The 18,454-nt window shown below is 46.0% G+C and overlaps 1 protein-coding gene across 1 annotated transcript in view; it reads left to right on the forward strand.

Annotated features, from left to right (window-relative positions):
* Window positions 1-14,229, forward strand: part of LOC146862284 (uncharacterized) — an 84,302-nt gene extending 70,073 nt beyond the window's left edge. The window contains exons 3-4 of the mRNA XM_085643068.1: window positions 4,979-5,080; window positions 14,086-14,229. Of these exons, the coding sequence (XP_085499194.1) occupies window positions 4,979-5,080; window positions 14,086-14,229 (246 nt within the window). The remainder of the gene's footprint in view (window positions 1-4,978; window positions 5,081-14,085) is intronic.
* The last annotated feature ends 4,225 nt before the right edge of the window (window positions 14,230-18,454 follow it).

Genomic DNA, 18,454 nt, shown 5'->3' on the forward strand with positions numbered 1-18,454 from the left:
AATGTGTGATTATTGACTGAAGATACTCCTGGTCTGGAAATGGCAGAGATTCAGCTTCTTTCTCACTCATTAGTGATGTGTCATGAGCAAACCAGTGCCCACGTTGTTGTGCTGCAGAATGCCCTGTGGACTAAGAGAAGGGTTGTTTGACTAAAGTGAGGGTGTGTTTTTTCAGGCACAAAAGTGTGCATTTTGTTGCTGGAAGGGTTGTGCTCCACTATAACAAACTACATGGCATGTTCACTAGTCTAATGTGTCTGCCCTGTGTACAGAAGATACCATTATCTGTTCTGTTGAAAGAACTGGTGTCGCTTCTTGCTCCTTTTACACCTTCACCACTCAAACTGTCCTCTTCATTGGTTACAATGTGTGGCCTGGAATGCTTGAATTAATGCACTGCCAAAGCCTACTTGGCAGAAACAAATTGGCAGTTTCAACTCCATTCACTCTCTTTTACCTGCTGGACCTAAAACTCTGTACATTCAATTGAAGAGTTTATGTGAGGTGCAAGAGTGAATAGATCCCCACTGGACCAGGGAAGCACAACAACTTTCTATGGTGACCCCCAGCAGCCATTTTCTGGTATTAACAGACCCGAGCAAAAGTATTTCCAGCTTTCTAACCTCTCACCTTTGCAGCTGAGTCGCCATCTAGTGTGTTTACAGTAACTCGGATGCCATCAGTTCTAGAGGAATGCATGCCAAGCCTATTGGGGCTCAGTCAGAACTCAATAGGAGTCTAATCAGCTCGCTGCAAAAGTGATAAATAAAAAGTGACTTTTCATGTTTGCACACCAAAATTCATCCCTGGACATGTAGCCCAGTTTCTAAGTAAGCTGTATTCATTCCAATGGCACACAACGAGATCAGAATTCCTTTCTAGAACTTGTTCTTTGGTATCCCAGGTGATCAGTCCCTAGGCAGAAGTCTTCTCTCCACACTGCCGTACTCTCGGATTCTTATAAACCTCTCACTGCTGCCAGCTCATTCACAAGAGCAGATCTTGAAAGCACTTCAGGGCCATCCTCAATTATTTTTGGCCAAGACAGCAATCAAGCCTTAAAATACAGGGGCATATTTATATGCCCCTAACTTCACCGGAGCAGCACTTTTTATGATGCTCCGGTGGCATTGCGCCACTCCCCATATCTACAAGGTGGCACTAAGCCACGTAACGTGGCTTAACGCCACCTTGTAAATATGTCCCTTTCCATCGCAGTCTGCTGCGGCACAGGGGAGGGCAATGGGTGTTGCAGTAGGTGTTCCACCGCAACACCCATTGCATGTTGACGCTGCCCCAGATTTAAAAGACTGGGGCAGTGCCAAAAACTAAGGCCAGGTAATACCTGGTCTTAGAATGGCGATACGAGGAGAAATTGTTAATTTCTCCTCATTTTTTGCTCTTTCTACGTGTGCTGCATTCTGCAGCACACATACAAAGAGCAAAGCACTATTATTGATTATTTATGTATAGGAAGGTTTCCCTTCCTGCCCCTGAAGCACAGGCACCCCTGCAACAAGGCGCAAGGTTGTCTAAGCTGGCTCTAGTTAGCTTTTTTATTGCGAGCGTTAGGGAAAATGCAGGGGTGCGCCGTATTTTTGTAAATACGGCGCATCCCAGCATTTTGAAAATGTCAGAGCGCGGTGTTATCAAATTGAGAGTATCACAGCGCTCTGGCATTTTCTTGTAAATATTCCCGACACTGTATTGCTGTATGCTCGACACTTCCACCACATTCTACAATGTTAGTCAAATTTAATTTTAGTTAAAATGGAAGGCCATTGAAACTGATCCTCAACTCCTCGCCGTAATCTAAACTTTTCACACCACTATGTGGATAAAAACCCTGATTATGAGTGAGCAAGATAACTAGATGCTATGTATTGCACCCAATAAAATCAAGCTACCGGCTAGGGTGCGATAAATCTATTCCAAGCTTTTGGGGACTGAAACACCGATTTTGGTTTTTACTAAGCCCGGACGGTGTACTCCGCTCCACCAGTGGAGTTTGCGGTGTTTTACCAATTCCACGCTCTGCTGTGAATTCAAACTTGAGGCAAAACTCTGACTCCGTGGCAGAGCAGAGTACACCCCTCTGCCCCTGTGTGACAGCCCAAAATAAAAGGGGCAGCAAACCCACTTACCTGCTCTCTGGCATCTGCAGGCTGCCCTCCTCCTCGCCGTGGTGTCTCTCCTCTTCGCCACCATCCTCTCTGCAACCCCCAACATTTTACGTCTTGCGTGGACTTACTGTTCACCACACGTTACGCCTTATGGTCAAGCAATACCTTTAATTGCCCTTATGAAACATTGAGGCCACCTTACAGCTGGTGACTTGAGACACTGGAGTGATGATGATCATCGCAATATTAAGAGACTCAGTCCAAGATGATCAGCTGCTCACAATTTATGCACTCAGATGTACATAAAAGTAAATTCTTGACATACAGGGTTTTGATTAATAATCTCCTAAAGTGCAAAATAATCAATGAGTAGCCCCAAATGCATACTCTTACACAAACCTTACTCACAGTGGGCACTTGGAAGTAGTATGTTAGCTGACTGTAAAGGGCCCTCTGCACTCATACACAAATATATTCACTTGGGGCCAGATGTACGACCATTGGAAATTGTGAGTCGCAATTTGCGCTCGATTGCGAGTTGCAATTTCCAGTGTACACTGAGACACTGTTTGCGATTCTCAATGGGGTCGCAAATTGCATGCCTCATGAACATTAATGAGGCACTCGCAATTAGCGACCCCGTTAAGAATGGCAGGCCCTCCCAGGTATGGTGGCCCGCTGGGCTCAGCAGACCTCCATGTCTGGGACTGCTTTTAAATAAACCAGTTTTATTTTTAAATACAGCCCATTTTCCTTAAAGGAAAACGGTATGCATTTAAAAAAAAATGAAACGTTTTTGTTTCATTTTTCAAGGGCAGGTAGTGGTCCTTGGGACCACTGCCTGCCCCTAAAAAATATTTTCCTCTGCATTTGCAAAAGGGAAGGGGTCCTCTGGGGACCCCTTCCCATTTGCGAATGCATTACCACCCTCTTGAAGAAGGCAGTAAATTGTGAAACATTCATACATAGGGCTGTGAGTCACAATTAGGAAGGGACGCCCTTGGAACGCATCTTCCTAATTGCGAGTCGCTAAACACTATTTTGCAAGTAGCAATTTTTTGTGACTCGCAAATTAGTGTTAGTACATGGCCCACAGGGATTTTGCATGCGCAAACGGGTCGCAAACCCGTTTGCGCATGCAGAATCCCGTTGTACATCTGGCCGTAGATGTCTTTAAGACATGGGATGCTGAAATAGGGACAGCATTGCATGAGAAGGAGTAGGATGGAGGTCTAGAGAATCTCCACACTGTCTCCCACAATGCTAAATTTAAGCTCATTCAATTTAACATTTATCATAGATCATATCTAATCCCGGACAGAGTCAACAGAATATTTCCTTGTGTTGAAGCCTTGTGTCCCCACTTTATGCTATGCTCAGTTAGACTCCAGCACATGCTGTGAGACTGTTCATCCTTAACAGAGGTAAGTATAGGTTTAATATACTGAACTCCGCCATGTACATGTACCTTAAATATATATATTCACTTAAAAAGGTCACACAGACATTATAGTTAGGCTCAGGATTTACTTGTAAAAAAACGGAGAAATCCAGCAGTTATAATTAGCTGCGCTAACTGTAACTCACACCCCCTCAGTGCACTGCTAATTACCTAACATATCTCATCACTCATGACATAGCCAGTGACATCAATGATGACATCCCAAATGACGTCACTGATGACATCACTGATGACATCATCCAGTGACTGTGTTTCTAGAAAATGTATGAGTGTTAAATATATATATACCAAGGTGTATTGATGAATCAGTGGGTTCATTGGGGGGCTGTATGAATGATTTAATGGGTGTGTGACTGACTGTATAAGTGAGTGGTTAGGTATCTCAGTGAATGTATGGGTGATTGACTAGGCTGTATGAATGTCTGTATCAGTCTGTCAGTTGGTGTATAAGTTGCTGTATGTGTTGGTGAGTGGCTGTATGGGTGACTGATTGGTTATTTGAGTACCTGAATGGGGGTATTTGTGTCTGCTGTGGGTCGGTGATGGGGTTTGTGACTGCCTGTATGGATGAGTGAGTGGGTGAGTCAGTGTCTATATGGGTTAGTGAGTGCATCTGTAAGGGGCTGTTTTGGGGTGTGAGTGGGTGCATCAGAGATTCTGTGGATGATGTCATCAGTGATGTCATTTGAGATGTCATCAGTGATGTCACTAACCTTGTCATGAGTGATGTAATATGAGAAGTCATAAGCAGTGCATTGGGGGCGTGAGTTATAGTTAGCTCAGCTAACTATAACTGCTGAATTTCTCTGGTTTGTACGAGTGAAATGTCAGCCTAACTATAAAGTCCATGTAACCTTTATGTTTTTCAGTGAATATGTATATATGTATATACATATACTAACTAATGGCGGTCACCAGTAGGTAATTATATTTAGGACCTAGTTTCCGTAGGAAACACGTTTTTTGACTTGCCTATATCATTGGTAATGTTTGACAAATGTTCCACGAACATTTCCAGAAAAAGTTACCCAGTGATTCTAGTTGTCCATGGAAAGTTGTGGGGTGATCCATCAAGTGGAGGCTAAGAAAAAGAGGCAGTCTCAGCTGAGTCCCAAACAAAAAGAAAAAAAAAAGAGAAGGGGGTAGGGTAAAAATAGACTGACCCCTTAGCCTTGGTACTTGGGTCCCACAGGGCCCCAGCCAGTGCAAACAAAAATTGGGGGGTGGGGATTTTCACAGAAAATTGTGATGTATCCACGTCTCCAGTGAATTAAAAAAAAATAGCAGGTGCCCCAACTGAAGCTCCACTTCAGTAAAGCACAAGCGTTCATAACTTCTTGGACTTGGCGAAGGCAAATCAAATATATTTCCTCTCGTCTTCCACATTAAACAGCAATCTGAAATCCTTAATGGAGTTGACTACATCATTGATCTAATGGAGCACAATAGGATCTGCAGTGACTTTGATGAGTGGTTCCTTGTTTGTCATCTCCTGGTGAGTGCCGATTCCATGGTTCTCCCTTTTAAATACCCTAAGTATTCAAATCTCCAAATTCCATAGCGGCACTCAAACACTCACTCACAGACCCACACAACCACTCAGACATCCATTCACAAACCCATAGAGCCACTCACGAACCCAGTCACAGACCCACATAGGCACTCACACACCTACTCACAGACCCACACTGACACTCACACATCCACTAATAGACCCATAACACCACTCACACACCAACTCACAGACACACACAGGCACTAACACACCCACTCACAGACCTACACAGTCACTTACAGACCCATAGTGCCACTCACAGACCGAGTTGCTGACCCAAAGCGCCACTCACAAACCCAGTCACAGACCCACAAAGACACTCACTCACTCACTCACCCACTCACAGACCTATAGTGCCACTCACAGACCCAGTCACACACCCACACAAGCACTCACACACCCACCAACAGACCCATAGCACCACTAACACACACTCACAGACACACACAGGCACTCACATACCCAGTCACAGACCCACACAGTGACTCACACACCCAGTCAAAGACCCATAGTGCCACTCACAAACCCAGTCACAGACCCACACAGCCACTCACACACCCACTCACAGACTCACACAGGCACTTGTATATCCACTTATAGACCGACACAGGCACTCACACAACCACTCACAGAATCATAACACACTGACACACCTACTCACAGACATACACAGGCACTCATACACTCACTCACAGACCCATAGTGTCACTCACAGACCCAGTCACAGACCCACAAAGGTACTCACATATCCACTCACAGACCCATAGAGCCACTCACACACCCACTTAAGACCCACACAGCCACTCATACACTCACTCACCGACCTATATAGCTGCTTACACACCCACTCTCAAAGTTTACAGGTTACAGTTGGGAAATACATTTAAAAAAAGACATTGAAATTTACTAAAAAACAAAGGTCACAGGAACATTATAGTTAGGAAATAGAATTAAAAAACATAAATTCATGAAAAAAACAAAGGCTAAAGGGATTTTATAGTTAGGCTTAGATTTCACTTGTACACAAACATAGAAATTTAGTAGTGATTGTTACCTGAGTTAACTATAACTTATGCCCTGGCAATGCACCTCTTATGACCTCGCATAATACATCACTCGTGACATCACTGATAACATCACTGATGACATCTCAAATGATATCACTGATGACAACTCTGATTACATCATCCACAGAACTGCTCACACACCTACTCAGACCCCTATACAACCTCTCATAAACCCACTCACATACCCTTAAACATACTCACATACCCATTCACAGACCCATACAAGTACTCACACAACCACTCACTCATCCATAAAGCCACTCACATACCCATGCACTCACTCATATAGCCACTCACATAACTACTCACTCACCCATACAGCTACTCATACAACCAGCCACTCACCTATGCAGCCGCACACACAACTACACACTCACCCATACAGCTACTCACAAACTCACTTATTCCCCTATATAGCCACTCACACACTCACTCATTCACCCATACAGCCTCTCAACACAGCCACTCAGGCACCTATACAAGAATTCACACACTCTCTAAAACACCCACACCACCACTGACATACCCATTCAAACATCTACACAAGCACACACATGCCCGCTCACTCCCCCATACAGCCATTCACAGACACTCATTCTCCAATACAGCCACTGAAACACCAGCTCTCTTAACCAAAAGCCCACTCAAACATCTACCCTCTCACCCATACAGCACTTGCACACATACTCACTCACCCATACAGCCTCTCAACTGAGCCACTCAGTCACCCATACCACCACTCACTCATCCACCCAACCATTTACATAGGCATTCGCACATCCATACAAGCACTCGCAAGCCCACTCACACTCCATTACAGCCACACACCCACTCAGTTAACCAAACACCCACTCAAAAAGCCACTTAAATAGTCACTGAGTCACCTACACAGCCACTCACACAGCTACTCACTCACGCATACTGCCACTCACACAACCACTCACTCACCCATACACCCATTGACACACCCACTCACTCACCAATACAACCACTCACACACCAACTCGCTTAACCAAACACCAACTAACACACCCATACAACTACTCAAACACCCGCCCACATACCCCAACAACCATACAACCTCTCACACACTCACATACCGATACAACCACTCACACAGCCACTCACACACCCAGTACACAACTCACAACCCTATTTACAGACCCAAACAGCCACTCACACACCCACTGACAGATTCCTACACACTCACACATCCACTAGCACACTCATATAGCCACTCAGACACCCACTTACACACTGATACAGACACTGACACAGCCACTCAGATAACATATGTTAGAAACAGTATGACTCATTAGTAGTACGGAAAGAATAGTAATTTAACTTATGCAGTAGCTTAGTGTATATGTTTAAGTCTCAGAAACATTTTAAAAATACAATCATTGGATGATGTAATCAGTGATGTTATTTGAGATGTCATCAGTGATGTCACTGACCATGTCATGAGTGATGTTATATATTTATGTTACCCAGTGCTACTTTTTCATGAGTTTGTGGATTGAGCATTGAGTTCTGGGATGATCCGTCAAGCAGGGGCTGAGGAAAAAGGAGGTCTCAAAATGCATTTTCCTCATTCATTTTTCCTTAAGAACTTTAGACACAGCTGCAGCCTAAATTACTAAATGGATTTACACTAATTTTAACAGAAAGCAAGATCTTGGTCCAGAATGAGTGCATTTTGTGTTTTGGTGTAAATCCGTTCAGTAGTTTTTGAGCAGTTAATACTCAAAATCTTTATATATCTAGGGACGCGGATCCTCTGCAGATCCTGACAGATCTTAAGCTAAGATTTTATTCCCTGCCACCACCTTAAAATCAAGAAGTGGTGGCAGCCATCTTAGGACTCAGGGCTCAGTCCTGAGTCATAAAACAATAAAACACATATGGGGCAATGGGGCAGGGTAGGAATACCCTGACCTCCTAGGCCTGATAGTGAGGTCACAGGGGGACTTAGGCTGGGGCCCAAAAAGTGTTTTAAACTTTTGCTGCAAATTTTCGGAGGATAAACGAATCCACAGCAAGATGTAAATAAATAAATAAATAAACAAGCGCAGGCTCCCGTGCTTTTACAAAAAAAAACCAGGCAGGGCCAAGGCCCTAGGGGATGCGGTCCTCCCCCAGGGCCTAAAAAGGCTCCTGGAAGGGGGCCACGCAGCCCCGTCCCCTTTAATAAAAAAAAAAGGCCTTTGGGGAGTGGGTCCCCAGGGCTATTAATAATAATAATATCTTTATTTGTGTGATTACTTAAAACCATTGCAACGATAAAACAGCAGTATGAGAATTTTCCAAGTTAAACCCATGATTGTGTACCAAAGTTTACAGTTTGCTTTTGCATCAAGGCTCCAGATACCTTGCTTGTACCATGCATAAGAAAGAGTATTAAAAAATAGTTTAACGTTGTTAAAAGGGTTAATTAAAATCATGAGGTCCGAGGAGGCTGCGGAGATAATCGGTCCATAGTCAATGGCAGTGTGTAGAACCTGCAGTGTGCAAAATATCTCCCCGAGCAGCACGTACGGGCAATGTGCAAAGTCATCTGTGTGCAAAAACAGTGCTCTAGTTGTCAAAATCGATAGAAGCTAATGATAATTGCCCAGCTGGGTTGTGCCAAGTCAACAGTATATGGAATGGATCTCCAAACAGCCAAAGCGGGCAATGTGCAAAGTCTGCTGTGGGTAAATTAGTTATCTGGGGAACAAGAGCAGTGGTGGCTGATGATTGATTGTCGAAGGTGGGGGCCAGGTCGGGCAATAGTACAGGTGTTTAATATTTTCACCACTTTGCCCAAAAATTGTATGAGGCAGCAGGCTAACTGAAAGTCTCCACCTTCGAAACCTGCTTTCACTGCCAGCCTACATGTTCGTATCCTCTTGATCTTTAGGGCGGGTTTTAACAAAAGTCTGAATTAATTTATTATTCTCCTGGGTATGCACAATAAATGTAGCACATCTTCGTTTGCTTCCCCACATAGGCAACAATTAGTTGTTGTCTGTGGTCGTTTCAATGGAGGCAAGTGGAGCAGTGATGGAGGAATACCCAGTCGAAGGTGAAGCTATTTTTCCTTTGTTGCTTTCATGAAACCGGCTCCCAAGTAAGATTAAGGGGAGGCCTAAGAGTAACTCTGCCAAATGAACCAACCGTGTGCCTTTTCTTTTAGTACAGCTTTATCCTCCACTAAGGGCACCATTTTAACTGTTTTATTGACAATTTGTTTGAACCTTTTATGGGGGCCAGCAACCTCCCAAAGTTCCCATAGGCCCAGTCGATTTATTGAAACTTGCAAATAGATCATGGCCGCACTGTCTTTTTTTTACTTGAGCTCCTTCCAAAGATGTGCATTCAGAGTCCCAGGTTCGGCTCCCTTGATTTTATACCAGCATTAGACAAAGGCACCTTTGCATGCTATTTGTTGCATCTGCAGGCCAATCTCTAATCTTATTTGCATCAGTGAGGTATATTTAGGTAGATTGAATATTATTTTCAAAGCTCCTACTTCTGTACCGTCCAGAGAACTTGAGTCCCATCCCCATAGACACTCGCTCCCGTAGGTGATAGTTTAAATGAGCTTTGCTTGGATCAGCTGGAGTAGAGGCATGAGGCTTGGGCCGGTAGTTTTGAGTTTGATGTTTTTTAATGCAACCGCTGTTGTGTCACCTCTTCTTACTATAGCCTGTTTTTGTGCCTCAAACATACATTTGCTATCCATTATAATGCCCAGATATTTATACTCTTTGACCGCTTCTAGCGGGAGACCTCCTAAATGCCTGCGATGTCTGTGTGTATTCTTTTTTTTGGTTTAACCACATCACTTTGGATTTGTCTAGATTAATGTGTAATCCCTTGTAAACAGAGAAGTTTTGTGTGGTGTCTAATAAGTGTTGGAGGTAAATCAGAGTGCGGCTGATCAGTACAAGATCGTCGGCGTAGAGTAAATTTAAGAGAGTAAGTCCTCCCATCATTTGTGCGTGGGAGTTGCATTTGCCCAGCTCTGTCATAAGGTCTGACATAAAAAGATTGAACAAAGTTGGGGCCAAGACACAGGCTTGTTTTCAGCCCCTTAGTCACCGGTATCTTTCTGAATAGATGTTTGCCAGCTCCCAGCTTTATTTGGACCCAGGTATCAGTATGTAGGAGGATCAGCTGATTCAGTAGAGCAGATGAAATTTTCATTTGGACAGTTTATCCCACAGTTTCTTCCTGTCAATGTTGTCAAAGGCGGATGAATAGTCAATGAAGTAAACGTAGAGTGGCAAGTTTGCATCTCTCACCACATCTATCAGAAGGGAGAGGGGAAGTATATTTGTTGTTGTTTCTGTGAGCTTGCGAAATCCTGCTTAGTTGAGGGGAATGATTGCCATTTTGGTTGCCCAATCTGTGAGTTCTTCCAAAAGAAGACCATCATAGTTTTTGGTGTCATTGTCTATTAAGGTGAATAGCCTGTAATTTATTGCTTCATTCTTATTGCCTTTCTTACATAATGGGGATGTGATTGACCTCATTCCAAGAATCTGGTATTCTTTCTACTTCAAGAATCTGTTTAAAAAGTGGTAGTAATGCTGCCAACCAATAATCTGAGTCTTGCTTGTACAGGATCAGAGAATGCCATTGGGACCCGGTGCCCCCTCTGTCCTGCCTTTCACTATCCTGTTAGTAATCTGTTTGCTCATGAATGCAAAATTGGCAATTGCCAATTAATTTTTTCGGTCAGATAGTTTGCTCCCGGCATGTATTCAGATCTCTGCTCTTCATGCAGAGTGTCAGCAGGTTCTGTGTTAAAGTGATGCGAAAGATAGTTGGCGCAGGCTTCTTCCGTCAAGTGTGAGTTGATTCCATGTGCACTTGGGTTCTGTAAGCTGTTAATTGTGTGCCAGAATCATGCTCTGTTGTTTGTTTTTGTGGCGTGTAAGATCTTGGCCCACAACTTGTCTTCTGATTCCCTGTTTGATTGCCAAATGAGCCTCTTCTAGCTGACTTTTAACTGCCTTAGTTAATTTTGATGCCATCATCTGGGCCTGTTCGGTGGAGCCTCCGTACTGATCTGTTTATTGCTTTCTTGAGATGCCTTAGATGTGTCTTTTGCATAATTGAAAGATGAGCGCATTGTGCACTTTGTGGCTCAAGAGGGATCCTGCGTTGTAGGGTTTCTCCTGTTGTTGAGCTAGGCTCTTCCCTTGTTGTGTGGGCTTGGCAGAATGTTTTGGTGAAGATTTCCCAGCAAGTTAGCATGTTTGTATTCGTCCCTTTGTTTTCTTCCCAGAGAGTTTTTGCCAGGGGCAGGAAGCTTTCCGGGTGGCACATTTTTCGTTTGATTCTTCTGCAGTTGACTGTATGTATTGAGCTTGGATCCTCCAATGGTTGGGTTAATATTGTTCCTTGTATGTTCATTGTGATTTCTTGTGGTAGGTGGTTGCTGTGGTTTGATGTTCCTATCTGAAAATCTACGATTTTGCTGATCAAGGGTAGAGTTATCAAGGTGTGATCAATTCTTATGGTGGTTGATGCATTATGGAAGGACGCCGCCGGAGGGCAGTCGCCCGGAAAGTGCCCATTTAGTGCGTCCAAACTCAGATGTTCCAGATCCTTTAGAAATTATTTTGCTAACCTGGTTTGCTTGCCCCATGTGCAATCTTCCTGATTCCTTGTAGAAAATTGTTGGTCCAATAGTTGGCCCCTGTCTAGAGACCCCGTTATGAGCATGTTAAAGTCACCTGTTGCCATAAGATTTGGCGTGCACTCTTCTGATAGTATCCTTGTTCTTTCTGATCACAAGAGTCTCACCCCATTGATTTTGTCTTGTGGGTAGAGGTATGTATTTATCAATATAATTTGTTGTTTGTTGTTGTCGCCTCCCAAGTCCATTTTGATTGATTTTATGGCTTATGGCATTTGTTGGTGTAGTTTTAACATCCAGTTCCTTAATTGCGTTTATACTCTTGATTGAGGTGTAGATTACGAGACCTCCTTTTTGGTGCCCAAATTTGGCACTTTTTATAGCCGGCAGGTGATATGTTTTTAAGCCTTGCAGATGGTGCGGTTAGCCTAGACAGGTCTCTTGTAGAAGGATTAAGTCAAAGTTTTGAAAATATAACAGGAGCTGCGTGTCCATGTTTTTTATTTCCCAGGCCATTAATGCTCCAAGAAAATGATCGTAGCTGCAGATTGACTGTTGGGGATTGTTTTGCTCCCAGTCAAGTGTTTTTGTTCCTAAGATTTATTGTTCTGGCTATCCAGGACCAGTCATCTGAGCTAGTGCTTATCCTTGGTTGCCAAGGCCTCCAGTCTTTTGTCTCCCTCTGCGGTACAGAGGTAATGTGTGCCCCTTTGAACACAGATTGTGTCTTCCTCGTGATGTATGTGTGCATGGGGCGGCCGATTTCCTGCTCTTGTTGATTTGATAGGAGGGTCTCCGGGTAGCCTATTTTTTGATAGTGCTTTATATGAATCCCCCGGGCATTTAGTTGGTGTTCCTCATTCAAAATCCTCTTCGCTATTTCCTGTGTGGCCCAGGTTGTCTTTGTTACCTCTTGCTCTGAAAGATGTTTGAGTTCCTTGAACTGAATAGATTCAAAATCGTCGGATCTTATGTCAGCCAGGTTGCTAATTGATGTTAGTAGTTGCAGGATGTTCCCTCTGTTCAGGATATCACCCGGCCTTTGGAATTATACTCAGGGATGAGGGATTTTGGTGCGAGTCTAAGGCTCCTCCTGGTGGTGGTCACTTGGGGTGCTTGCTGGAGCTGCCATTTCATCCTGTTTGGGTGAACTTGTTTCTGTAGGTAATGATGGCACTTCAGTCCTTAGAATGATTGAGCTATGAGAGATATCTCCATTTTGATCCCCCTCCATTTGTTCGGGAGTGTTGTGGGCATGGCAGTGTTTGCTCCTTTTTCCTCCAGGATCTATGCACTCCGTGGTTGTACGGTCTGATTGGTTGGGGGGAATTGCTGTAGCCAATAAGGTTGTCGGTGCCCGGGTTATCCTCAGTAATGAGCTTTCGCTTGTTGGGAAATCGATGCCAATTTAAAGTATGCCATTATGTTGGTCTTCCTGTTCCTGCCTTTCCTCCTCTGTTTCCAGTGATGTTTTGTTGCATGCAATATTTTGGCCCTTTCTTCTTCTCCATCAGGCCGCACTGGCGGGCTGGGGTGTGTTCTAACTGCTTGTTCATTCACCAGTTGCTGTGAGGCATCACTGGGTTCTGAGTCTCTGATGCTTAACTTGCCTCGCAATGGTCTTTAAAGCTTTGTTTAAATTATGTGCCTGCTCCTACCCCATAGGCCTTTTAGCTTCTGTGCTCCAATGACTTACTGCACGTCCTGGGGCTGGCCTGGTCCAATGCCCCTTTAGTTTTAGGGGATTCTTTAAGGGTGTCTTGCACCTGGCACAATTGAGGTGTAGCCCTGTGGTGTTAGGGGTTGATCCTGTGTTGCCCTTTCCTTAGCTGGCATGGGAAGCTATTCTTGTGATGTTCATTGCCTTTCTTATATCAGATAGGAGGTCCCCATCACGGAGGGTAGAGTTGAGAGTTGGCTGAATTATTTGTGTTTCTGTTGGGGCCCTCGTAATCATAATATTCATGTCAGATAGTTTAGTGTCGATGTTCAAGACATGTATTGCCAGGAAATTGAGAAGAGATCATTGAATGTCCATTTTATCTGAGTGGTACTGCATTGCTGTTATGGAAAGTTGCAAAGTATTTAATGGAGATGACCAGACATTTTCTGTGCCTGTTGGCTTTTCCTCTGTGTTTGTGACTTGGTGGGTTTTATTGTCATCCTCCTGAGGGGAATCAGGGGAGTATAAGGCTACCAGTCTTCTGTTGTAAGGTATGATATATTACTTGCTTCACCTTGTGCAGATTTCACAGCTTCAGTGTCTGCCTTCTCTGAGACACTATCAGTTTTATCGAGATGGTTCGTTGCCTGGGACCCAGCTATATCCAGGGCCATTGCACTGGGAGTGCTTTCTGCCATTGTCCTGTAATGTTGTTGGGTCGCCTTGATGTTACTCTGTGGTGAATCGGGGATCAGATCTAATGAGCAAACACGGTCCTTCATACTTGGCTGATGGGCAGCTGCTTGGTGGGTCTTTTGTTCTCATTGCAGTTGTTGTAGATGCTGTTGTAAACGTGTGAGGCTTAATTAACAGGGTCATTTTGTACTTTGAGTTTGTATATAGCAGAATTATAATTCTTGGTTCAAGCGGAGCCTCTGGAGCCCCAGGAGCCTCCAGCATACTTGGAAATGTAGTACCGTCATGGTCAGTGTTTGATGTAGACATGATTGCCGCAGGTGTCTCTGTTTGAGTGAAGCGCAGTACGTTTGTGTTATCCATTGCTGAATCATAGCTTCCCTTTTTGTGTGCTATGGTTCCTTGATAGCCGCCTATGCCACAGTCTTCATTGTCCATGCTTAAATTTCCATTGATTGCCAGCATTGGCATATCAGCTGCAGCTTTAGGTTGTTCTAAAAACTCTGCTTGCAGAGGAGAGGGGGGCCATTGAGATCTTTGATACCTGAGCATAGTTCTGCCCCTGAGTCCTACACAAATTATAATGTTGGGTAAATCTTTGGTTGATAACCAGTTCTTGCTGTTTTAGTAGTTGTAGTGAGACAGGCTCTTCCATCATGGAATGATCCATGGCAGATTCACTGAGTTCTTTACATTTCCTATTCCTTTTGTTGGTCATTGTTGTAGCCGTTCGCCTTTCCCTCCTAGACCTCATGTTGCACCTGTAGGCTTGAGACAATTGTCCCCTCTAAAAATCAGCCAGACAATTGGTTGTCTACATCCTGACTCTGTGCAAGGTGCGGGAAGTGTTGAACAGGCTCAGCAGGCTGGCGAGTCAGTGTGTTTCTGTTATTTGGAATCAGTAGTGGCATATTGGGCCTGCCAGTCAGGGTGAGTGGGCCCCCAGTGGGACAAGCCACACCGGCCTATCGCCAGACGCCTCCATCCCAACAGGATTGCCCCCCTACCAGCTCCCAGTTCTAGCCTCCCCTACTGCCTCTGCTGCTTATATAGAGGCTGTGGATGGCAGACCATATCAGAGGGGCGGGGGAGGGAGAAACTTTACCTTGAGGTGAGCTGTGAATGTGCATTGCGGGCTGTGGCTGAGTGCTGGCGGTAAAAGACCAGCAGAGGAGGTGAGGCGTGTTTTCTGGCTGCTGGCGCTTGTATCTGGTGCCAGAGTGTTGCAGTGCAGTGCAGGGCAGAAAGTGCAGTGCGCTGCAAGCATTAGGGTCACCCATGTGCCACCCTCTGGGCTCCCAATCACTCACCTCCTCCTCCAAGAGCGACCGCCTCTGCCTCTGCCCTGCCGTGAAGACTTGGAGTGTTGGTTCGGCCACCGATTTTTTGTTGCTGTGGCGGGCCGAGCGGATGATCAGCAGATGAGTCCTGAGGCACGCGGAACTACAGGCCAACTGATCCCCTTGTCTCATTGCAGCATGATGGCCCTCCATGGCCGGTCACAGCAGATTGCTTGCATTCCGCATCCTATGCCATGCCCCCTTACACTCCCCAATGCCACAGCTCCCAATTGGCAGTCTCGTCCGAAAGCAACGCTACTGAGTAATAAGGCTCAGGGGCACATGGCCCCCTCTCTCCCTTAATTAAAAAAAGGCCCCGGGGGATGGAGTCCCCAGGAACTGATAGGGCTCAGGAGTTGGCCACACGACCCCTCTCCCCTTTCAAATAGATAATGCTGTAGGGAATGGATGCCCCAGGGCCTAATGAGGCCTACCACCCTCAGCACATGGCCAAAAGCCATGTGGAGTTGGCTGCCTTTAGGGGGAGGGGGTGGACAGGACCTGTCGCCAACTACCCACAGCCTACAGCCAAAGGCTGTGCGCAGTGTTGGTTTGGCTGTCTGCGGGGGTTGTCCACAAGACAATCCCCCATCATGCACAACTGAAGGCCCTTCACATTGTGGGGTTTTCTGCCTTTGTGGGGGCTGGGTACAGGCCATGGCTGCAGACCAGGACTTGTAGCCAATCCCCCACTGTGCATGTGGTTGTCTGCATGCGGGAAGTTGGCTGCAGGGCATGGCTGCAGGCACTTTTGGCCGACCCCCACCTTGTACGACAGAAGGCCCTGCACAATGTGGGATTGGCTGCCTTTATTGGGGTTTGCCACAGAGCGTGGCTGCAGGCAAGGCCCTGCACCCAATCCCCCACTGTGCATGGCCAAAGGCTGTCCTGCGGCAGTTTGGATTTCTGTATGTAATAAAAAACTACTTTACTTAAAAAAAACTCAAAATTTACAGAAACAACCAAAGCTTAAAGTAACGTTAAAGTTCGTTGAAATGTTCAGTAATAACGTAACATCTTAAACTCTAAAAACCAATAAAATTTGGCTGTTGTAGTTTTAGTTATCTCAAGTGAACCTGGGCCTCCCTGACCCTGACGATCTACTGCCGAAACCCATACTGGGCGAAGACCGCTTTGAGTGTGCTGGGCGCGGGCCGCTAGGGACTCCCTCCTTTCCCCCCCTCGCTACCCTCCTTGTGCGCGGCGAGCGGAAAGTGCCCCGTGTGCTCCTGACACTCCCTGAGGCCATGCAGGGTCAGGGCCCACGGGTGAGCCTGGGAGGCGGCCGCCCGGCCGTGTGATTGTGCACGGAGGGGAGGAGAGTGGCCGACCTGGTTGTCTGCTGTGCAGGGTTACCCCTGTGTGGCACTACTTGATCTGGGCACCCCCCCAGGCCACACGCCCCTCAGATCTGGCTCACCTACAGCCTGGCAACGGCCTTGCCATTGTAATCGGGTGGTAGCCACCATCTTGGGGCCTTCATATACTGGGACGAGTGCTTTGGAGTTTTCACGCCACCTTGGGCACACCGGCGCCACCTCAACAGGCTCAGTTTCCTCGCTTATATTGTTCTGCAGTGTCACACTGGGCCCCTGTCTTTACGGCCTCAGCCCACATTGTCCACCCTGAGCCATCATGCCCGTCCCTAGCGCCCCTTGGCTTGAGTATCCGGCTACCTCTGCGATTCAACTGTGGCCCCCACACACTGTGCCACTGGCACGTTCATTCACCCGACCTCCCGCAGTGGCATGGGCCATAAAGACCCGAAACAGAGGGTCCTGCCATTTGAAAAACTCGCAGACTAAGCACAGGACGCAGGCCCAGACATGGCGGAGGGTGGTCAGGACGCTAGCATGGGAGGAGAGTCCTCGACCATGGCCGACTCATTACTGCAGGAGATGAGAGCTGGCTTTGGAGCTCTGGATGGCAGATTTGACGCTCTTGACAAACAACTGGAGGGGCTGGGTGCAAAAATAGAGGTGCATGACAAATGGCTTGACATGGTAGAGGCCAGGATTTCGGACATTGAGGACAGCTCAGCACAGTCATAAAGCGCCAAGAACGAGTGGAGTGCATTCTCAAAGAGGTCGCCTCATACTGGCCATTAACCCTCTTAAATTTGGATTATAAGATCCTCACAAAAATGATTGTCCTCCGCCTCGCCCTTTTGGTGGACAATATCATTTCCCCGGCGCAGTCAGGATTTGTTCCGCAGAGGTCTACCTCACTTAACCTCCGCACCCTGTTTGCGGTGCTGCATAGCATAAACCCCAAGGTCCCCGTGGCGGCCATTCTATTAGACACGGTGAAGGCTTTTGACTCCTTGGAGTGGTCCTTTTTTGTGTCCGTAATGCTTAAAATGGGAATGCCCAAGGGATTCCTGGCCAACACGGCTTTGCTATACAGCTGCCCCACAGCAAGACTGTGTTTAAATGGATCATTGTCCCTCCCCTTTCCACTGTCGCAGGGTACCAGGCAGGGCTGCCTCCTGTCACCGCTTTCATTTAAACTGGCAATGGACCCGTTAGTCCGCCATTTCCAAGAAAAGCATCTGCACAGGGGTCTCCAGTTTAACACTGGACCATTGCTGGTGTCTCTATATGCGGACGATGTCATTCTTTATGTGTGCCGGCTGCAAGAGAATCTAGATCCATTGATACGAAAATCATACGTTTCGAACACTTCTCGGGCCTGGGTATAAACTGGCTCAAATCGGTAATTTTTCCCCTAATATCCAGCAAAGTACAGTGGAACTGTGAGTTCCCGCGAGACTGGTGCACAGACTCGACCAAATATTTAGGCGTTCATATTCATGTAGACACGGCACAAATACTCAGGCTCAATTACGGCCAAGCGGTTCATAACTTGGAGATGCAGATAGATAGGTGGCTACGCCTCCCCCTCTCCCTCGCAGGG

The sequence above is a fragment of the Triturus cristatus genome, chromosome 2_2 (assembly GCF_964204655.1).
Source record: "Triturus cristatus chromosome 2_2, aTriCri1.1, whole genome shotgun sequence".
Classification (NCBI taxonomy): domain Eukaryota; kingdom Metazoa; phylum Chordata; class Amphibia; order Caudata; family Salamandridae; genus Triturus; species Triturus cristatus.